Genomic DNA, 22,901 nt, shown 5'->3' with positions numbered 1-22,901 from the left:
TGGCCCCGCCCCCGGGTCGGGGCGGCTGGGAGCCTAGCCTGGAGCAGCCATTTGTATGCGGCCGCGGGATTGGTCGCCCGGCTCCCGCGAGGGGGAGGGGACGGAGGCAGCGCGCACTCGCGCGTGCGTGAGCTGGAGCGCGAGAAAGGGCCCGGTCGCGCCGAGGCTCGAGCGGCCGTCGCCATTTTGTAGGGTTCTCTCTGACGCGGGAGCCGCCGCCACCGCCGCCGCCACCCGGAGGTGCGAGGGGGTCTTCTGGGTGTGTGGGGAGCCGAAGGGCGGGTCGGGCTGGGCCTCTGGCGGACGGGGCCTGCCCAAGGTGTGGGATTCTCTTGCTGCGGGAGGTCCGGGGAAGACAACGGGAGGAGGCGGGGCCGGGTCTCCGGAGGGGGCGGGGCAGGGGTCGGGTCGAGTCTTTGTTGGGGCGAAAAAGCTGGAGGTTGGGTCGCTGGGGGGGTCCCGGATTGGGGCCAAGGAAGCCTCTTTATTCTTCAGGTGTCGTAGAAGGTAATACCGCACGGAGGAGAGGGACACCGATTTCCCTCCAAAACCTCGTTACCGGGGACACTCGAGATAGACGCCTCTTGCCGTCTCCTTGAGCCCTTCTCTTTCCTGCCCCCCAAAGAGAATATTTTAAGACCTAAAACAGCCAACCTTGTTATTTAAATGCTCATTTCACGGATATGATAGACGGTGCGATGCCTGCTGATCCCAGCCTCCCGTTGGGGTGTCACACACGTCTCACACTACCTCTTAATGTACAAACCATTTCTCTCAATTAAGAGAAAAATAATGAACGTTTATGTGGGGGGGGTCTTGAATCTTGAAGGTGCCAAGAACTTTTTTGGAGAATTAAACCAAAATGCAATGCCCTGAAATTTCCCACTCCACCCCTAACTTTTGGACATCTTATTTGTTCCCTCCCAGGCTCTTGTCAGGATGGTGAAGCTGTTCATCGGAAACCTGCCCCGGGAGGCCACAGAGCAGGAGATCCGCTCGCTCTTCGAGCAGTATGGGAAGGTGCTGGAATGTGACATCATTAAGAACTACGGCTTTGTGCACATAGAGGACAAGACGGCGGCCGAGGATGCCATCCGCAACCTGCACCACTACAAGCTGCACGGGGTGAACATCAACGTGGAAGCCAGCAAGAATAAGAGCAAAGCCTCAACCAAGTTGCATGTGGGCAACATCAGTCCCACCTGTACCAACCAGGAGCTTCGGGCCAAGTTTGAGGAGTATGGTCCAGTCATTGAATGTGACATCGTGAAAGATTATGCCTTCGTACACATGGAGCGGGCGGAGGATGCAGTGGAGGCCATCAGGGGCCTTGACAACACAGAGTTTCAAGGTGAACTGCTCTGGGGTCTGGGTGGCAGAACTGAGTAGTGGGGTCTAGGACAAGACAGAGACAAGAGCACAGGACCAGGAGGCTGGCGGGGAGGTGTCTTCCATTCTGTTTTAGCTGGATGTAATGGAAAGATTGTGTGTTTACCACTGTTAAGTACAGTTTACTCTTGGAGAAGCAAACACCCCCTTTGCAGATTTACTTGCCAAGATGTTCCTCAACAACTGTGTAGAGGCACAAACTGGGTTACTTCATCCTGCAGTCTTCATTCATTTGAGTGCTGTTGGAAGTTTAACCTGCCTAGGCAAATGAGTCCCTACCTCATGGGAGAAGAGAGAATAAAAGTCTGTGGATTATCTGCTTTTATCATCAAAAAGCCTTATATTGAGAGTTTAAGTGCTTAGGATTTATACTCTTTACAGCCTGGGGTGATAGGTTGTTGTGGGAAAGAGGAACAGAGACATCTAGAGGGATTCCTATATTATTAATCTGGATGGTGAACCTGGATTTGGGGAAGTATCTTTGAGGGCTCAGATTTGTTCAGTCTGTCAGCCCAAAGCCATGCACTGAACTGTTCTCTTCTACCTACTATTATTTAACCCTAATGGAAAAAAAAGAAAAATTTTAAAAATACTAGGTTGAATGAGATGATGGTCCTGCTTCTGAAAGTTTCCACTAAGGGTGTTACGGAGCCTATTATATAATTTCACCAATTATAAAGCTCCATAGGTTATAATTTAATACTTCGAGGTTGTCGGAAGACTGCAACTGAGCCGTCTGATATGGTAGCCCCTAGGCACATGTGGCTATTAAATACATTTTAAATTTCAGTTTTTCAGTTGGACGCACGTTTGAAGCACCCAGAGGTCACATGAGTCTATTGGTGACCGTATTAGTGTAAAGGGAGAACATTCCCATCATTATAGAAAGTTCTGTTGGACGGCGCGGTTCTACAGTTTTTGGTTGACAGTTTAATCTTGAGCCACGCATTTCCAGCCACTTCTCAGGTTCATAAGTTAATACCATTTTTTTTCCGAGTGCCACTAAAAGGTTCGTTGAGAAGTACTTAAGTGTCCTCTGCTAAACCTAAAAAACAGTCGAAAAAGAAATTCCAGAAGAGGAAAAGTTGACTAGAAAAGGGTAAGAAAGTTTGCAAATAGCGTAGATTACAAAGAGCGCGTCACATCTCTTTGGGTTCAGCCAGTGGTGTCCTGGCCTTTAGCTCTTCTCTAAAGCATAGGGCGAAAGTCACAGATGACTTGCTACCATTAACGAGGTCTGTGACTTCAGGCCAGTGTTTTAATCTCTCTCTGCTTCATTTTCCCCACTTACAAAGTGGAATTAATGATCCCTGCAGTACCTCCCTCACGGGATGGTAGAGAGGCTAGAATAAGGTAATAGATGTTAAAGTAGATGGACGGTAAGCACTCTGATGAAAGGCGAGTGGTGTTTGCAACAACTGAAGTGTTTGCATTACAGTTGGAAGCTTACTTAAAATGTGATTGTTAGCTTTCCTCACTTATCTCTCTTATTTATATATATATTTTTTAATTATTATTTTGGAAAGCTGTTGCACTTCAGACAGATTTAAGAATATTCTTAATTATTTCTCACTTGATGGAGATGGGATCATGAATGGACAGTGTTGGGGGGAAATAGAGGTTCTCTCCTTGACAGGTAACAAAATGTGGGAAGAATGCAATTAAAGTCGGGTCCAGACTCTGCAAACATGTCACAGTAATGTACTGCATGTCCTTACCTTTTTAACAACAACCGAATAAAAGGATAAGGGCAAAAGTACACGTACAGAAGTTAGTTGACTCGGGGGAGTTGGCTTGGGAAGAGTGTGTTGTTTTTTTTTTTTTTTTTTTAAAGATTTTATTATTTATTTGACAGAGAGAGATCACAAGTAGACGGAGAGGCAGGCAGAGAGAGAGAGAGAGGGAAGCAGGCTTCCCGCCGAGCAGAGAGCCCGATGTGGGACTCGATCCCAGGACCCTGAGATCATGACCTGAGCCGAAGGCAGCGGCTTAACCCACTGAGCCACCCAGGCGCCCCAAGAGTGTGTTTTAATAAAGCAAGTTTAATTACTCTGGGAAGTGGATGTTGGAGTAACAGCGATCCATGAAATTCTTTAAAATGTCATCGTTGGAAAAGAAGAATCCTTGATTTGGTCTTCATGTTCTTAGCCTGTCCACTCCGGAGAAAGCACTCTACTCGGAGTTAGACATATAGATATTTTTATAACCAGCTCTGTTTTTTTCCAGCTGACCAGAGAAAGTTTAGCGTGGGATAATACGTTGCAGTTTTACAGAAAATATAATCAAGATACCAGCTTGTCACCTTTGTCTATAAAGCTTTTTTAGTCAGCTGCCAATGAAGGCGGCCTCTTAGGAGTGCCACTTTGAACATCTTCTGAACCTTTATTTTCTTGTTAAATATTTTATTTATTTATTTGACAGAGATCACAAGTAGGCAGAGAGGCAGGCAGAGGGAGAGGGGGAAGCAGGCTCCATGCTGAGCAGAGAGCCCGATGAGGGCTCAATCCCAGGACCTTGAGATCATGACCTGAGGTGAAGGCTTAAGCCACTGAGCCACCCAGGCGCCCCAACTTTTATTAATTGTTGCCATTTAGGCTTCTGCATTTATCTTATCAGAGGAAGGAATCCTTATCAAAGGAAGCAGGGGAACCTGAGTTAACCTGGGTCTTTCAAGACCTGTTTCCTGTCCACAAGCAGCAGTGAACTGAACCACTGTTGAGTGGGCAAACAGTTTGCACGGGAAGACTCTAACTGAAAAAGCTGTTCCCAAGTAACAGTTCAAGCAACTGAATTGGGAATGATGTGTAAGAGGTCGGGTGTCTTGGTTTCGCCATATGCAAACAAGCACGAAGCTGGAGCAGTGTTAGGGAGAAGCTACGCCCCCCAGCCTTCTCGGGGTCCGGCCCATGCTAGGAGCCCAGCACTTAGAGGACCCCAGGTTGCCCATCTCTCCGCATTTTAATTATCATTTTTGTTCCAGCTTTCAAAAGAAAACACTTCTGTTAGGCTGGTTTTCTGGGAAATGTTGGCAACGTATTTCAGTAACTTTTGAGGTCTCAGAAAATCTTTAAAGTTTTGTCCTCTCCAAGTGTAGTAGAGTGGTGGAATTTAATCTTTCAATTTTCTTTGCCCTGGTTCCTTAAGGTAATAGAGTAAGAGAAGCACAGTATTTTTCAGTTATAATAACTTAAGCGGATTTAAATTAAAAACCTAGTTACAACCTAGGAGAGATTGGCAGGGGGAGGGGGGAGGTGGACTATCACTTCTATTACAAATCTTTTTTACTTCTAGTTAAAATTTTCTTTTACCTGAATCCTTTTCACAGCTGCTACAGAGGTAGATTATAAACATAGATGTTTATAAACTTAGGCATTCTCTCAGTAAAACTGAAATGAAGATTGGATGTAGTAAATACCAAAGAAAAATCACTGGGTTTTGTTTCTCAACAACAACAAGAAGAACAAAAACTGGGCCAGAATCTATAAAAAGTAAAAAGCAAATTAAATTGAAAAAAATTTTTAAATGTACTTCTAGGTCTCTGAATCGGCTGCGTTTTTAGATTGGCAGAGTTCCTGCGACTTCAGAATGGGAACAGTTTATATCTGTCACAGAGGTTAAAGTCACCATGCATGTGTGAAAACCAAGTAACTATTGGTCTTCCAGTCTAAATCATAGGAAACTACATTTGAGATAGAAATTGGGGCAAAAAATCTGTGTTTCTGTTCTAAGCATAGTTAGCATGTGGCCCTTAATAACCTTTTTTTTTTTTTTTTTTTTTAAGATTGATTGATTGATTTGACAGAGAGAGACAGCACGAGAGGGAACACAAGCAGGGGGAATGGGAGAGGGGAAGCAGGCCTCCCGCTGAGCAGGGAGCCCAATGTGGGGCTCAGCCCCAGGACCCTGAGATCATGACCTGAGCCGAAGGCAGGCGCTTAATGACTGAGCCACCCAGGCAGCCCAATAATTTTTAAGAATGAGGATGGGAGTATTTAAATCTCTGAAAACAATGGATGGCTAAACGCTACATTCCGATATTTGTTATCTGTTGACTGTCAGTGGTGATGATGGACACCGCCTCTCTGCTGGCAGCTAGAAGTGAAAACCTGAGCACTTTTGTTTCTGCTAAAGAAGGGGTTTTAAGTTGGAGGTGGCAGCTACCAGAAACCAGGGTGGTAGGAATCTTAGACATTGGGCAGCACTGCGTTTGACTGAAGCGATACTACTGCACTAACCGGTCCCCTCTCAGGGTCAGTGCATGGCGCTGTTCTGGCTGCCGTCCTGAATCAGGCGTTTCCCAACAGGATGGTGGAACACGAGGCCTCCTATCGCATAGCTGCATCCAGAACAAGGTCTGTTACAGAGAGAGCAACTTGCTGATTGCGGAGGGGGGATTTGTTCTGAGCAGCCCTCAAGAGTGACCTGGAGTCCCTGTTCTCTGCATCTGTAGTGGCTACATACAGTTTGAGAACTACTGACTTGATCTCCAAAGTCTTAGGCAGTTTGGGACCGAATCCTGCCAAAAAGATTCCTTTCCTCAAACTGCTTTTGAAGACCTTGGATGCTTTCATCAGTTAAGGGTCCCAGGGCACAAGCCCAGAGAAGAGATTGTTTCTTCTCTTAGCTGGTCGTGGTGCTGGCCTTTTCCTGGAAGAATGGATGTTGCTTGTTTGTATGGGTGCCCAGAGGCTCTTAGGGCAAATGCTGATTTTTCTAACGAGATCGTCCCCTATGAAGGATTGTAAGTTACATGGCAGGATGAAATGCTGAATTATGTGGGTACACATTGTCCCTAAAAAACCCAGTACTGCTTCAGTATCTTCCTAATTCTTGCTGTTGAGAGACCTTGGTCAAGTTTTCTTTTCCACATAGGCATGGATCGCCCTTGCTGAAAAACACAGGGGTGGGGTTGAAACCCGGAGGGTTGCATAACTCCTAGAGGGACTGAGGTGAAGCAGTGTATGGTGCGTGTATCCAGCATAGCCTCCTGGTGACACCTGTCAAAACGGCTGGAGGAAACAAGATGGACAGGTTGCCGTGGTTTTTAAGCTACAGTAAACGCTGGGGCCTTACGTTGCCCTGAGTAAATCAGTGAGAGGCTGGTAAGATGCTTTTCAAACGTGGCATAACTGAGGTTTTGTTGACTGATTTGGAGGAATTGGCAGGTCTTGAATCATGACAGTTGTAATCAGTCTTAGCAGTGGTAAGTGGAAAAGTTTTCAGTTTCTGTGTTGGGGGCCAGAGGAAAGGGAGGGGAGGTCGTGGACACAGAAGGGAATCCGGCTACCTGATGGAAGTAGTGTTGCCTGGTCTCTGAGGACTCAGAGTTTCTAGCTGTCATCTGTATCACAACGTCAACTGCTTTTGGAGCGGACCGCTGACATAGGGTTGCCAGAGCACGTGTATGTCTGTGTGTCTCACACCAGCTAGCTTACTTTCATGTGGGGGAGGATTAAAGAACGTCAGTGAGTTATAATCTTCTTGCGTCTGTTTCCTCAAGGCAAACGAATGCACGTGCAGTTGTCCACCAGCCGGCTTCGGACTGCGCCCGGGATGGGAGACCAGAGCGGCTGCTATCGGTGCGGGAAAGAGGGGCACTGGTCCAAAGAGTGTCCGGTAGATCGCACGGGTCGTGTGGCGGACTTTACCGAGCAGTATAATGAACAGTACGGAGCGGTGCGCACGCCTTACACCATGGGCTACGGGGAATCCATGTATTACAACGACGCGTACGGAGCCCTCGACTACTATAAGCGCTACCGGGTCCGCTCTTACGAGGCGGTGGCAGCGGCGGCAGCGGCTTCTGCGTACAACTACGCGGAGCAGACCATGTCCCATCTGCCTCAAGTCCAGAACACGGCTGTGACCAGTCACCTCAACTCCACTTCTGTTGATCCCTACGACAGACACCTGTTGCCGAACTCAGGTGCTGCCGCCACCTCGGCTGCTATGGCTGCCGCCGCTGCCAACACTTCCTCCTATTACGGAAGGGACAGGAGCCCCCTGCGTCGTGCTGCTGCTGTGCTCCCCACAGTTGGAGAGGGCTACGGTTACGGGCCAGAGAGTGAGCTGTCTCAGGCTTCAGCCGCTGCACGGAATTCTCTGTATGACATGGCCCGGTATGAGCGGGAGCAGTATGTGGACCGAGCGCGGTACTCAGCCTTTTAAAAACTGGAGGTGAGAGTGGGGTCGGTGTGGTTAAGAGACTCGAGTTTCCTTGAAAGAGATCTGTGCTGCATAGAGGAGGCTAAAGCCACGTGTTTGTTTGCTGGCAGGACAGTAGCCACGAGACAAATTTACATTTTAGTCTTAAATATTTCTCTAGCTTAGGCCAGAGGTTCATTTGGCCTGTTGAGGTTTTTTAGTGTATGACTCCAACCAGCGGCTCCTTCGGAGAGAACAACAACAAACTCGGTTAGGAGGGTATTATTTAATCAAATGTAAGCCATCTGCATTACAGAAACATAGTTAAGAGAACATTTATCGAGTGCCCTCGTTGTCCGATATAGCATTTAATCTACACAAAAAGCCTTTGAGATATTTTCTCTTTTACAGAGAAGGAAACAAAGGCTCAGAGAGGTTAAGTACTTTGCCTGAAGTCATGTGGATAATTGAGAGGCAGTCAGAATTCAAACTCAGGCGAGGTGGGCTCCAAAACCATTCTCTTCCCACTAGAAAAGTCATCGGGATGTAGGTGGAAGAATACAGGTTCAGGAATTGGTCATGAACGTCACAGTGAGAATTTTAACTACAGCTTTAGACTTCTCACTTGCTAATATAGGTACTACTTAGGTCATTACTTTTGATCAGAGGAAACTTCTAATATCCTAGATCTATAGGCCATATAAAGCCCTGTAAGCTTTAGGTGTTGAGTTCTAAGACCCTTGAAAGCAAAGTGTTTCGGTGCCCCTGTCCCATGGAGTCCTTTCCTTATTAGTAATCCAGAGCACCTTACTCTGCCTGACCTGAGCCCTTGAAACTGTATTTCGTCATACCCTGTTACTATCATTTAGAGCCCCAACATTTTTCTTTTTCCCCAGCAATTTTTGTTTTGGTTTTTGTTCAGGAAGAACACGTAAGGGTCTAGATAAAACAGGTAATTTCTGAATGTGTATAAATTCCCACTGGTGGTGACCGCAGAAATTTAATTTTTCCTACTTTAGAAAATGTACACCAAAGATGTTGGAATGGCAAGGATAATTAGTAGGATTATCTGGATAAATTTCATCTGAGTGGAAATAGCATCGTGACAACTTTCTCTTCTCATGGTTTTTCCTTGTACCTTGAAATTGAGCATCACTTGATCAGGAGGCCTACTCAGGAACCTACTCAAGAAGTTAAATGGAGTTTCCAGGGTTCCTCACTTAGCCCGCTGGTATATATGTGTAGAAGAAACTAAAGCAATAGGAATTTGCCCTTTTACGTAGTGAGAAGCAAACAATGGTTTGAATCTGTGGTAAATTATGTGCTAGATGGCCCATGACAAGACCGCGATCTCCTGAGACCATTGTGTAGCAGCGGCGTGTTAATGTGTGTAAAGTCCACAATCTTAAAGCTCGTGTAGATTGCCTTAGTTTTTACTTTTAATGCAGCTGGATCTGCCACGAAGTGGGATATTTCTCTAAAGGTGGGATCACCTACCAGATAACTTGTTTTCCTCGAATGTGTTTTATAGTTAAATTAGTGTATTACAGTCTTTAAGGGTATCGCTAAGGTATTTTAAAGTGAATTTTGACTGCAAGCCGTGGTTGTTTAACTAACCTCTTTTTAGTGATGACTTTTAAAGAAACTTACCTTCCAGGTGTGAACCTCAAATGGACTGAATAACCCTGAGTTGGTTGCAGTCCCAGGAGCCTGATGTTAATGAGGCTGCCAGGAGGAAATACTCCAGAACTGTTGGGGATCTGAATTTGGGTCTCACCCTAGCAGAACTGATTCAAGAACGTCACAACTTTTGAAGTCGGTTGGTACAGATCAAGACCACGATTTGGCCCTTTGTAATAAGTAGAGGAACTTGGTGTGAGTTAACTTCTTTTTTCCCCCAGCCATCAGTGTCTGGAGTTCCCATCATCAATGGAAGAATTTAGAGAATTTTAGGATTTCTTCTTTCGATTTGGTTAAGGGAGATTTGACCACGTAGGGGTACTGCTGGAGTTACGGCTCTAACTCTGGGACAGTAGGACATGTAGGTATGTTGCAGGATAAATGACACCCTTTGTGACTGCCATTTCTGAAAACTTGTTTACTATGAAACCGTGACATGAAACAGACTTAGAGTAGTGCAGTTGGCAGTATTCGAGATCTTGGCATCATCTGCTTTTTCGGGACACAACTAAATTAATGGTTTTTGATACTATCATGTATGCCCTTTGTTGCAGTGACAGTAGCCTTGTATCCCAGAGGTGGTCTTGCCTAAAAGATGGATTAAAAGATGAGAAAGATAGATTTTATCGGCAGCACAGCAGTCTTCCAGAGAGACTGCTGCTCATTCTGTACCTAGCTGTGAGTAGATCCCTTGGTAATGACACAGGACGTAAGTTTGATCCAGTCTGACTTGGTTTTGTTTTGTTCTTTGTTCTTTTCCCCCTGGAATACAGGACGGGACCAGGGCCCTTGTACTCGGAGCCAAGCTGCTCTCCAGGCATTGTGTAAGCCTCTTGTGTTGTGCTCTCTTTCAGGTAGGATAATTGCGGACTGAACCCTCGGGCTGCGGTCATATATGAGAACTTGCTCCGCGCGGTCCCCTTTGCCGGGATGTTTCCATTGCTTCATGTTTCAGTAAACAAAGGAGTTTGTGACCAACTATGTTTTCTTTCTTAATTTAATTCTTCTAAGTTGACTTTTCTTTCCTCCTGATACTAGTTTCTGTAGCTTTCACTCTGTTCCTTACATTCTCAGCCTCTGAGCGGCCCTAGGTAAGGATTATGCTGGCATCCCCTTTTTCCTGTACAGTGGAACCCCTCTTATCTTGCTTTCCTTAGGAGTTGAACCCTTCTCCCTGTCTACCTGAACATCTCCTTTCCCTTTAAAATGACCATGTAGTGGCAAGCGACCTTTTACTCTTCTCTGTTAGCTCTGGACTCTAACATTGAAGCTAATCTTCTGAAACTGCTAGGACCATTGGGGTTTTGGGGGTGGGGGTTGTTGTTGTTTTGTTTGTTTGTTTTGTTTTTTTATGTCTGACCTGTGATCGTGGTACAGCATTAGCTGAAATTTAGCCTTGTTTTACTCCACTCCTCCCACTTTTTTTTTTTTAATATTTTGACAAATAAACGTTTCTAACACTTAAGTACCTTTTTGTGTTTGTGTTGACTGTTATTTACCACCAGTATCTCTGGTTCGTTCTCAGTTCTGTTGAAACTCTAAAATTTGAATGACTACATACTGGAAATTTCGATGTACAAGGAAGGATTTAGTGTGATCTAATAGGCCTCAGCAATGGGCAGAGGAAAATCATCCAGCATCTCGAGACACTGATAAGTACGCTACTGCTCATGGTCAGGTTCCATCTTTCTGTAACCAGAGTTACTCTTTCCACTTTACAGGCTAGCAGACCTAGGTTAGAACCCATGTGTCAGGAAAAAGCTAAGTCAGAATATTGCCTAGGACCTATTGGGTTGACTCAGTTTGACTTCATAGTACATAGTCACTTAAATTCACTTACGAACTACTTAAAGAGGTCTCCTGTGGTGGTAATACTCCGCTAGGTGCAGACTATGGCTAAAATGAATAATCATTATGAGAGATCAAAGAGGGAGAACAGGTGATATTTTTTTAGCAGAAAAGTAGGTTATTAGTGATTAGCAGTGGACGCCTGGGTGGCTCAGGTCATGATCTCCCGGGTCCTGGGATCGAGCCCCGCATTAGGCTCTCTGCTCAGCGGCAGCCTGCTTCCTCCCCATCCCCTTTGCCTGCCTCTCTGACTACTTGTGATCTCTCTCTGTCAAATAAATAAAATCTTTTTAAAAAAATGATTAGCAGTGACAACAGTCTGCAATTAAACGTGTCTATAGATTTTTTTTTAAAGATATGTGGACATTTTATCATTGCTTAGTTCCCCATAAAAACAAGTTTAGTAATGGACTCAATCCTACTTAAGCTGTATTTATTGAAACCTGTATAGAAACACTAATGTGTAAATTCTGACTACCTGTGAATGTCAACCGAATTTTATAGCACTTTCCCCACATACTTTATACTTAAAATAATCCTGACATAGGGGCACCTCGGTGGCTCAGTCAGTTAAGCATCCAACTCTCGATCTCAGCTCAGGTCTTGATCTCAGGGTCATGAGTTCAACCCCAGTATTGGGCTCCATGCTGGGCTTGGAGCCTACTTAAAAAAAATCCTGACATAGGTGAAGCAAAATTTTCCCTGGTCTTTTGGGGGTAGGATACAACAGTGAAGAGGTTAACCTGTCCATGCACCATTGCAACAAGTGGTAAAAGTATTCAAGGCCCACATTAGCTTCAACATTGCCAAAGAGGCAGGGCTGTCTGTTTTACATAAAGGAAAAAAAAGGCAGAGGTACTGGGATTTCCTTGTAATTAAAGTACAGGGCACCAGGCAAAACAAAGAGAAATATGTACAGGTTTTACTGGCCGCCTCAAAATCTCAGGTACCTCTCCTGTGGTTTTTGTGTGTGTGCATGAGTGCTAACTTTTTAAGATTTTATTTATTTATTTGACAGATATCACAAGTAGGCAGAGAGGCAGGTGGGGGGGCGGGGGAGCAGTCTCCTGCTAAGCAGAGAGCCGGATGTGGGACTCGATCCCAGGACCCTGAGATCATGACCTGAGCCGAAGGCAGCGGCTTAACCCACTGAGCCACCCAGGCGCCCCATGAGTGCTAACTTTTAAAGTAACAGTTTAACATTCCTTGATTTGTCTTGCTGGCAAGACAAAAAAAATGGGGAGTCTGCAAAATAGTTCTGCATCAGCTCTGTCCAATAAAACTTGGCAGTGTTGGAAGTGTTCTAGATTTGTGCTGTCCTCAGTTTATAGCCATTAGCTACGTGTGCCTGTTAAGTACTGAATGTGGCCCGTGAAGCTGAGAAACTCAGTTTATTTTAGTTATTATTAGCCACAAGTGGCCAGTGGCTTCTACACTGTACAGCACAGTTTAGATGGTTAATAAGTTCCTTTGGGGGGGGGCGCTTGCAGGATCTTACCAAGTATTTTTCCCTTAAAAAAAAAAACCCCTTTTGGGATGCCTGAGTGGCTCATTCGGTCAAGCGGCTACCTTTGGCTCAGGTCATGATCTGAGGGTGTTGGGATGGAGCCCCACATCAAGCTCCTTGCTCAGGGCGGAGCCTGCTCCTGCTGCTTCCTCTATCTGTGTCTGCCACTTGCCTTCTTGTGCTCTCTCTGACAAATAAATAAAATCTTTAAAAAAAAAAAAAAAAGCAAAAAACCTTTCATGGGATGCGTGTGGCTCAGTCAGTTAAGTGCCTGCCTTCAGCTCAGGACATGATCCTGTCCCATATCCGGCTCCTTGCTCAGCAGGGAGTCTGCTTCTCGCTCTGTCTCTCCCCCTGCTTGTGTTCTGACAAAATCTTGAGGAGGGGAAGAAAAACACCTTTCATGGGGCGCCCGGGTGGCTCAATTAGCTAAGCATCTGCCTTCGGCTCAGGTCATGATTCCAGGGTCCTGGGATCGAGCCCCAAATCGGGCTCCCCACTCAACAGGGAGTCTGCGTCTCCCTCTCTCTTTGCTGCTACCCCCGGCTCATTCTCTCTGAAGTAAATAATACCACTTTTTAAAAAATCCCTTCATTGCCCCCCAAATAGGTATACTGGGAAAGGGGTTAGTTTCCAGCCAATGTAAGAAGATTGTTGAGTAGGAACAAATGTGTTTTTTTCTAAATCTGTTATTACCATGAGAAATTGCATGTTGTGGCCATAAATCCCTTTTATTCACTAAGACCAGGTTTCTCATTGTAGACCACTTCAGAGTCCCATGAGGCCTCTCACACTAAAAGCACCTGTGAATTCATCTATGAGTGACTGAATTCCTACTGTGGGTCAGGATTTGGGTGATGAAGGCAGCCTATGTGGTTCCTAGCAGAGAGGCAAATCTTAATTACATCTCTGATTGGTACTGTGGAGGGTGGAGGACAAGATGTTAGCAAAACAACAGTGACTGATTCGGGAGGTTGGGGGAGTGGGGCAGTTGCTCATCCAAGTGAGGAAGCAGTGCGCGTGAAGACCCCTGATCAGGCCGAGCGTGGCACCCACGAGGAGCCAGGAAGGGAGCTCTGTGGCAGAAGAAACAGCAGTAGGCATCTGAAGGAGGTGCGCTACACGCACAGCTCATTAGAGCCTTACAGGTTGTTAGGAATTTCATCTTCACTTCAAGACTAACTGGAAGTGATTAAAGGATTTTAAATTGGGGGGTTAACAGGACCAGACTCATTTTTCTTATTAAAACTCACTCTGGAAAAGAAAGAAAAAAATGAATAGTATTACAAATGTGAAATTTATGTGATACAAAACAGAGGTCTCTCCCCTAATCATGAAGCCAAAAAAAGGTGACACCTTTAAAAGGAGAAAAAAATAGACAGAAGAGGATCATTCATAAGGACATATGACTCAAGGGGCACTCAAAGGGGTCAGGTTTAAATCCCTGAGGTTAACCAATCCCTAAATAACAGAATGAGCTGTGCCTCTCCCACCCTAACATCTGCTGAGCACCTGTTGTTGGCCAGGCCCTAAGGGCTCTGCCCAAGGCCCCACGGAGGGGCAGAGATGAAGAATGAGGTACGGTCTCAGCCGAGAGGATGGTATGACAAAAACGTTAATTGCTAGGAGAAAGGTAAAAGCACTGGGTGGGGTTCAGAGAAGGGCAATTATTTCTGCAATCCTACCAAAATTACTGCTTATTTTTTGTGCCTTAAGACCTCTCTCTGCAACAAATAAACTGAGCAGTGTACAGAGACAGTGAAAAATGGAGGGATAATGAAGGCCAAGGGATATCCCTGACCCGACCTGGGCATGGGGAATGGGAATGAGGAATAGCCCGGGTCTTCCATCTCCATGAATTTCTTCCTGAGGGGTCCACTGTTTGGGGGGGGGGGGGGGATTCTGAGCATCTACCCACGCAAGGCCCAGCCATACCAGCAGCAGCGTAAGGCGCTTCAAGTACAAAGCAAAATCAATCCTAGCCTGACTTCAATATTGCTCCCCAGAAGAAAGGCGTCCAGATTCCCCCAGGTGGTGGTTGAGAACTCCCTGAGTTCTACTGCAACGCCTTCCCTGGGGTGGGAGGGGAGACACAGATCTGCCACGGCTTCTAGCTGGCAACAGCCGACCACACACCCCAAGGCCTGCTCCACCCTGCAGAGCCACACAACGTGGCACGAAAAGATACCAGGCCCTCAGCACTCCACGCATTGCCCAGAGCCTGTCTGAAAGGCAAGAAAGGGTTGGCAGGCTGCAAGAGAGCCCAGAAAAGAGAAGCAACTTGCCCAAGGTTGGCTTCATGGCTTGTCAGGATTTGGTTCACAGATCTGGTCCTTGCCCCAGGAGATTTGGAAGGAGGAAAGCAGAGACCAAAACGCTTTCCTGGGAAAAACTGTCAGCTTGTCAAAATAACCCATCTCGGGGCTTCAAGGTCTGGGCTATGTTCTACTGCTGAGGAGAACTAAAGTACCAGAAAGGACGTTAGCCCCAGGAACCCACGAGGGAAGAGTTGTCAAGGTCTGGTGAGATGATTTTAATCAGCAGTACCTTAGTTTTGCAGGCACTTTGAAGATCCCAGCCAAATTCAAACTGCACAACGGCCCTCAAGATTTGATTTATCCATCATCTCTGCTAGTCTGTAAGAGCCCAGGGAGGTAGTATCCTGGGCTGCCCTGGTAATGAACCAACAGAGGTTTAAAAGGGTAAATGACTTGGCTGAGATTAGAGTCAGCGCTGAGGGAAAGACTTGGGATCCCCAGTGCTTGCTCTGCAGCAGAAAGCCACAGCGAGACGCTACTAGAGAGAAGGAGCTGGCAAACAGACGCAGCAGTCTCAGGGGCAGACCCTATCCGCATGGAGGAGGAACAGTTGGAGGTTCCTGAGCCTCTTCATTTGGCAAGGTGAACTAGACCGCCAGAGATGGTGGCCCTAGACTGCCCTTGGCTCTGGTATCTCTGAAGCAGGGCAGTGGCCATGAGAATTAGGAAAATGAGTGGTTAGGGAAAGGGTTCTCCCCACCGAAGTTACCGTTCTGTTCCCGCCACCTTGGGGTGTGGCGTGCTCAGCGGCTGCGGGAACTGTCCCCCGCTCCACCACAGAGACACAGTGAAGAATTTTACACAAGACCATGGAAGTTGGGCAGCTGACCAGCGCTCCAGGGACCGCACTGCTGCTCATACACTCCCCGCCTGGAAGAGCTGCACGGGAGAGGGCTGGGCGAGCCAGGCTTGCCTCAGACAGGCACAGAACCCTGGGCCCCACAAGGAAGCCAAAATCCTGGATGCGACTCACAACAGAGCTCACCCAAGAGCAGAGCTGGGTGCACTGCCACAAGCCTCAGCACGCTCACTGAAGCCTGCAATTTGGGTTCTAGAACTGAAGCGCCAAACTGAGATACCCCTTTCTGTGCCTTACGCATGTTACTTAACCTGAGTCTTTTTTAAAAAGATTTTTACGTATTTATTTGAGAGAGAGAGAGAGCACATGAGTGGAGAGGAAAGGGAGAAGCAGCCTCCCCAGGAGCACAGAACCTGACGTGGGGCTCGATCCCAAGACCCTGGGATCATGACCTGAGCTGAAGGCAGACGCTCAACCAACTGAGCCATCCAGGTGCCCCTCTGAGCCTGTTTCAGCAGAAAATGGGAATAATAACCTTCCTGTTAAGAGCTATTTGGAAGGGGCGCCCAGGTGGCTCAGTTGGTTAAGCATTTGCCTTCGGCTCAGGTCACAATCTCAGGGTCTTGGGATCGAACCCCAAGTCAGGCTCTCCGCTTCCTGGGGAGCCTGCTTCTCCTGCTCCCTGCAGCTCCCCCTACTTGTGTGCTCTGTCAAATAAATAAAATCCTTAAAAAAAAAAGAAAAAGCTGTTTGGAATACATGTAAAGCACTCAACTGGCCATTCCTATCACAGATAAACTGTGATGTGGGCAAGCAAGAGAAGGTTCCACCCCTTCTGGAGCTCACCAATTAGTGGAGTAGGCGTAATCTCAAAGACACAATCTATAATGACAAATTACCAAGAGGGCGATACATGCAGAAAGGTAGAGGAAGGAGAGCTGACATCATGCTCTCTCTAGTCCTTCAAGGATTCCAACTCCTCTTTCCATTCCTTACCCAGCTCTGAGACCCAAAGACAAACCCACTTGCTCAGACCTTAGGGATCATCGAATCTCCAAGCTCAAAGGCCCGCCAAGGTTATGAGTTCAACCTTCTCTGCTTTCTACTGACTGAACTCCTACAGGATAGGGCACAACTCCAGCCCTAAAAGTAGGTATCTAGCAATCCTCTGGTCCTACTCTAAGGCCTGGTTCTATGCGCGCACTCATTTCCTGAGTGACTATGACTGCTAAGGCAATGAATGGATGGGACAAGGGCAGAAGGTATTATGTTCTCAAGGAGAGCATGTAATTCAAATGCTAGCTCGCACACATGCATTTAGTATTAAACGTCTGTTATGTATCAGGCACTGTTGCCTGGCACAGGGGCAATTCCCTATTCCCTAGCTTATAATTTTGTGAGGAAAACGTTCAATAAATAAGCAAAGAAAGTGGGCTAAGCACAAAATACATAAACTGGGCACAATGGTAGGGAAAAATGGAAGGGGGCATCTACTTAGAGGTTGACGGGGAGGATTCTCTGATGCTTGATCCTTAAGATACAATCTTAAGGATAGAAATTAGCCCTAAAGTGGTCAAAGGGAAAATCCTTCCAGACAGAAAGAAGGCCCCGAGGAAGTGTTTAGTGAACTAGGACCTGAAAGGAAGGCCAGTGTGGTTAGAAAAAGATGGGTGAGGGGGCGCCTGGTTGGCTTAGGCAGAGGAGCGGCTAGCTCTTGATTTCGGCCCCGGTCATGATCTCGGGGTCCTAGAATCAAGCTGTCCTCCTCTTTTGGCTTCACACTCAGTGGGGAGTCTGCCCGAGCAAGATTTTCTCCCCCTCTGCTGCTGCTCCTACTTGCGTACTCTCTAAAAATAAATCTAAAAAAAACGGAAAGAAAGAAAAAAGGTGCGTGAGGGGGAAAGGTCCTGAGATTAGAGTCAGGTTGAGGCCAGACCTTTCAAAGCATTTTAGGCTGAAGTAGAGGACTGGCATTGTTCCAAAGCAAATGGAAAACTGCTGCAAGGTTCAAAGTTGTGGAGTAACAATCAGATTTATATTGAACAAGATCATCCCAGCTACTGAATGGAAATTAAATTGAAGGGGAGGTGGCGCCTGTGTCGCTCAGGCATTAAGCGTCTGCCTTCAGCTCATGATCCCAGGGTCCTGGGATGAGCCCCATGTCTGGCTCTCTGCTTGGTGGAAAGCCTGCTTCCCCCCTCCCACTCCCCTTGCTTGTGTTCTCTCTCGCTGTCAAATAAATAAATTTTTAAAAAAATCTTTTAAAGGGGCGCCTGGGTGGCTCAGTGGGTTAAAGCCTCTGCCTTCAGCTCAGGTCATGATCTCAGGGTCCTGGGATCAAGCCCCCATCGGGCTCTCTGCTCAGCGGTGAGCCTGTTTCCTTCTCTCTCTCTCTACCTGCTGTAATCTCTGTCAATAAATAAATAAAATCTTAAAAAAAAATAAAATCTTTTACAAATTAATCAATTAATTGAAGAGAACAAACAGGAAGACAGAAGACAAACCAGGCAAAGGTTACTACGCATGGAGTAGTGGTGGGTAGGAGATGAGCATATGGTCTTGACTATCACTGTGACACAGACATGGACACAAGTGACAACATTTGATACAAAATGTGCTAAAGAACATAATGAGAAACAGGGGAAGAATCAAAGATGACTACCAGAAATCTCCTTGGAGCAAGCCAGTGAATGGAAACACTATTTAAAGATATGGGAGGGGCACCTGGGTGGCTCAGCTGGTTAAGCGTCTGTCTTTGGCTCAGGTCATGATCCCAAGGGTCCTGAGATGGAACCCTGCATCAGGCTCCCTACTCTATGGGGAGCCTGCTTCTCCATCTCCCACTGCCTGCTGACTTCCCCTGACTGTGCTGTCAAATAAATAAAAATCTTTTTAAAAAATTTTTTAAAGGAAGAAGTAAAGATACAGGGAAGACTGGAAGAAAAATCACTTTCGGAGTGGGGAGACTCAGGAATTCTATTTCAGACATATTGAATCTGAGCATATTAAGACAACCACGGAGGGATGCCTGGGTGGCTCAGCTGGTTAAGCGTCCAACTCTTGGTTTTGGCTCAGGTCATCTCGGGTTGACAACAGAGCCCCGGGTCAGGCTCCACAATCAGCACAGAGTCGGCCTGAGATTCTCTTTCTCCCGCTGCCCCCCGCCCCAGCTCATGCGCCCTCACTCAAATCAATCAATCAATCTCTGGGGCTGCCTGGATGGCTCAGTGGGTTAAGCATCTGACTTCGGCTCAGGTCATGATCCCAGGAGTCCGGGAGGGAGACCCGTGTCAGGCTCCGAGCAATCAGCGGGAGTCTGCTTCTCCCTCTCCCTCTGACTCTCCCTGTTCGTTCTCTCAAATAAATAATACCTTAAAAAATAAATCTTAAAAAGAAAAAGAAGAAGACAAGCACGGAGAAAACTGTAGGTCTCTGGATCCCTGAACTCCAAGCACAGAGGAGAGGTTTGGGACAAGAGAAGTAAATTTCATTCTTCAGCAGCCAGATCAGTGTAATCCAACAGAAGTAACGTGAGCCACAAATGCAAGCTACATATGCAGTTGACCCTTGAACAAGATGGGGGTTGGGGCACTGAGACCCTGTGTAGCCAAAAATCCACATACAACTTTTGAGTCCCAAAAGCTTAACTACTAATAAGCCTACTGTTGACCGGAAGCCTTACTGATAACATAAACCAGTTGATCAACATGTATTCTGTATGCTTTACATGATCCGTATCGTATCCTTACAATAAAGTAAGCTAGGAAAATACTAAGAAAATCTTTAAGGATGAGAAAACACAGTTACAGTATTGTACCGTATGTACTGGAAAAAACCTACATATAAGTGAATCCACACAGTTCAAATGCATATGGTTCAAGGGTCAACTGTAATTTGAACACTTCTAACAGCAGGCCACATTCATTCATTCATTCATTCATTTATTTATTTATTATTTTAAAGATTTTTTATTTATTTATGACAGAGAGAAATCACAAGTAGGCAGAGAGGCAGGCAGAGAGAGAGGAGGAAGCAGGCTCCCTGCTGAGCAGAGAGCCCGATGCGGGGCTCGAACCCAGGACCTGGGATCATGACCTGAGCCGAAGGCAGCGGCTTAACCCACTGAGCCACCCAGGCGCCCCTTATTTATTTATTTTTAAAGATTTTATTTATTTGAGGGGCGCCTGGGTGGCTCGGTGGGTTAAGCCGCTGCCTTCGGCTCAGGTCATGATCTCAGGGTCCTGGGATCGAGTCCCGCATCAGGCTCTCTGCTCAGCAGGGTGCCTGCTTCCCTCTCTCTCTCTGCCTGCCTCTCCATCTACTTGTGATCTCTGTCAAATAAATAAATAAAATCTTAAAAAAAAAAAAAGATTTTATTTATTTGAGAAAGAGCGAGAAAGAGCATGAGAAGGGGGAGGGTCAGAGGGAAAAGCAGACTCCCCACTGAGCAGGGAGCCCAACGTGAGACTTGATCCTGGGACTCCAGGATCATGACCTGAGCTGAAGGCAGTCGCTTAACCAACTGAGCCATCAGGTACCCTAACAGCCACATTTAGAAAAGTAAAAAGAAACAGGTTAAATTAACTATTTAATAATTTAACCCATATATCCAATATATTATTTCATATAATTTGATATGAGCACTTAAATATGAATGTCTTACATTATTTTTCATACTAAGCTTCCGAACCCCCCTGGGTATTTTATGCTCACAGCACAGCACCCTATTGGTGTGTGGCTATTCTATGGCTCAGCACAACTCCAGCTGGTATACAAAACCAAAGGAATTCATAATTGCCTAGAACAGGGTTTCAACCTTGGCACTATTGAGATCTGGGGCTAGGTAATTCTTTGGGGGGAGGAATTCTTTCCCATGCATTGTAGGATACTTGGCAGTATCCCTGGACTCTGCCCACTAGATACCAGGAGCATCCCCCCAGTTTTGACAATTAAAAACTTCATACTGCACAGTGTCCCAGCAGAGGGTGGGGAGCAGAGAGGGGAACCCAGAGAGAGACTGTAGACAGAAGAGGGTCCAAGAGAACTCTGGGAAAATCCAGATTTAGCATCCTCCTTAGGTAGTTTACATAGAGGAATTAAAAGGAACAAAAAGGAAGGAAGGGGTATTGGTGATTTCACCTGAATACCTGAGAGATCCAGTTTCTAGCACATAAAAAACCCAACCAACGTCTAATAGCTACATTAAGAAGTCTTTCCCCACCATCACTGGTAAGAATTTTTCCTCTTTTCTGACCCTTTCCATCTAGACCAAGGAATACCCATGGAGTTTCAAAAGCATATACCGAGGACAACTGACTGTCCTCAAAGAAAAATTCCATATATCCTTTTGGAGAGAGCAGCAGTTATCCAAATTAGAGGAAACCATAGGAACAAATTCGAATCACACTTCCATTGCCTTTTGGACAATCAGCCTGCTTGAGCATAGAGAAGAAAAGCTGGGGGCTAGAGATGCACATGTGGGAACTTCAGGATACAGATGATAGATAAAAAACCAAGGGAATTGGTGATACCACTAAAATGGAGAGCATGGAGAAAAGAGAGAATAGAGCCCCAGTCTCATTTTCACTGCCCTGAAAACTTATCAGCTTCCTTTCACCTTGAAAACCCAAATCTGCTGTTTTAAAAAAGGGGGGGGGGTACTTTAAGGAACATCTAGAACACAGCCAGTGTAAATACTAAGGGAGAAGAGGCCTGGCTGTAAAAAAGTTCAGGATATGGTACAGCTGAAGCCCAGTGAGCAAAGGAGTAAGACAGAGAGAGCTAAGGTGAGAAGTGGGGCAGATCATGGAGGGCTTTACAGGCCTTTCACTGGATTCTGACTCTGACTGAATGAAACGAAGAGCCCTTAGATGGGGTAGGGGGATTGAGGGGTGGGGCATTTCATACTATCTGATTTCCACTTTAAAAGCTTCACTCTGGGGGCACCTGGGTGGCTCAGTCGGTTAAGCGGCTGCCTTTGGCTCAGGTCATGATCCCAAGGTCCTGGGATCAAGCCCTGCATCGGGCTCCCTGCTCGGTGGGGAACATGCTTCTCTCTCTCCCACAACCCTGCTTGTGTTCCCTCTCTCGCTGTATGTGTCTCTCTCTGTGTGTCAAATAAATATATTAAAAAAATTAAAATAAAAATAAAAGCATAACTCTGAGGGGCACCTGGATAGCTCAGCCAATAGACCATGGAACTCATGATCTCCAGGTCCTGAGTTCTAGCTCCACATTAGGCATGGGGCCTACTTAACTAAAATAACAATGATAATAATAAAATAAAATTGAAAAAAAGGGCGACTCTGGTTGCTATGCTGTGAACAGATGGCAGATTAAAGGAACACTCCGGTTGCTATATTGTGAACAGACAGTAGATACTATAGAAGCAGGGACATCAACTGGGAAAGAACTTAGGAAATTCAGGGGAGAGAAAATGGTGGCTCTTACTAGAGGACCAATAGTCCGGAAGATTGTGAGAAGTAAAACCAGCAGGATTCCTAATGGACTGAGCGTGGGTGTAACCAAGTTCTTGGCCAGAATAACTGAAGTATGGAGTCTCCATCAACAGAGATAAGGGAAGGGAACAAGAGGAGTGGTGGCAGAAGGGGTTACTTAACAGAAGATCAAATTTACACAAGTTTTGAAATACCAGATGCTTGAGCAAAAATAACAAATGGGGGGCGCCTGGGTGGCTCAGTGGGTTAAGCCTCTGCCTTTGGCTCAGGTCATGATCCCAGGGTCCTGGGATCGAGCCCAGCGTCAGGCTCTTTGCTCAGCGGGGAGCCTGCTTTCCCTCCTCTCTTTGCCTGCCTCTCTGCCTACTTGTGATCTCTGTCAAATAAATAAATAAAATCTTAAAAAAAAGAAATGGGCAGTAGAATATGAATCTGAAATTTGGAAGATCTAGACGAGAGATTTAACTTGGAAATGTTGATATATAGATGGCATTTGAATCCACAGGATCACCAAAGACCCAGAGCTAAACTATGGAGCCTCTAACATCAAGAGGTCAGAGAGAGAGGAACGAGCAGAGGAAAATGAAAAGGTAGAAAAACCAGGCATCATGTCCTGTAAGTCAAATGAATTAAGTGTTAAGGGAACAAAGTGGGGGCACCTGGGTGGCTCAGTTGTTAGGCCTCTGCCTTCGGCTCAGGTCATGATCCCAGAGTCCTGGGATCAGCCCCACATCGGGGGCTCCCTGCTCTGGGGGAAG

General features: G+C 46.2%; 1 protein-coding gene across 3 annotated transcripts; it reads left to right on the top strand.

Annotated features, from left to right (window-relative positions):
- Nucleotides 1-39: 39 nt before the first annotated feature.
- Nucleotides 40-10,681, top strand: LOC125078450 (RNA-binding protein 4B). Of its 3 annotated transcripts, XR_007120897.1 has the most exons (5): nt 40-259; nt 928-1,351; nt 6,890-7,566; nt 9,191-9,352; nt 9,987-10,681. XR_007120897.1 is itself a non-coding variant. In XM_047691180.1 (4 exons), exons 1-3 carry the CDS (start codon nt 56-58, stop codon nt 7,555-7,557), a joined length of 1,296 nt encoding a protein of 431 aa, XP_047547136.1. In that variant the 5' UTR covers nt 40-55; the 3' UTR covers nt 7,558-7,566; nt 9,191-10,681. The 3 variants fall into 3 exon arrangements, 2 of the variants coding, with proteins under 2 accessions (XP_047547136.1, XP_047547137.1); XM_047691180.1 differs by having other exon boundaries at nt 9,191-10,681; XM_047691181.1 differs by lacking the exon at nt 9,191-9,352 and having other exon boundaries at nt 106-240; nt 10,068-10,681.
- The last annotated feature ends 12,220 nt before the right edge of the window (nt 10,682-22,901 follow it).

The sequence above is a fragment of the Lutra lutra genome, chromosome 10 (assembly GCF_902655055.1).
Source record: "Lutra lutra chromosome 10, mLutLut1.2, whole genome shotgun sequence".
NCBI lineage: Eukaryota > Metazoa > Chordata > Mammalia > Carnivora > Mustelidae > Lutra > Lutra lutra.
The sequence above is the reverse complement of the archived record's forward strand: the minus strand, read 5'-3'. Positions and strand labels throughout refer to the sequence as shown.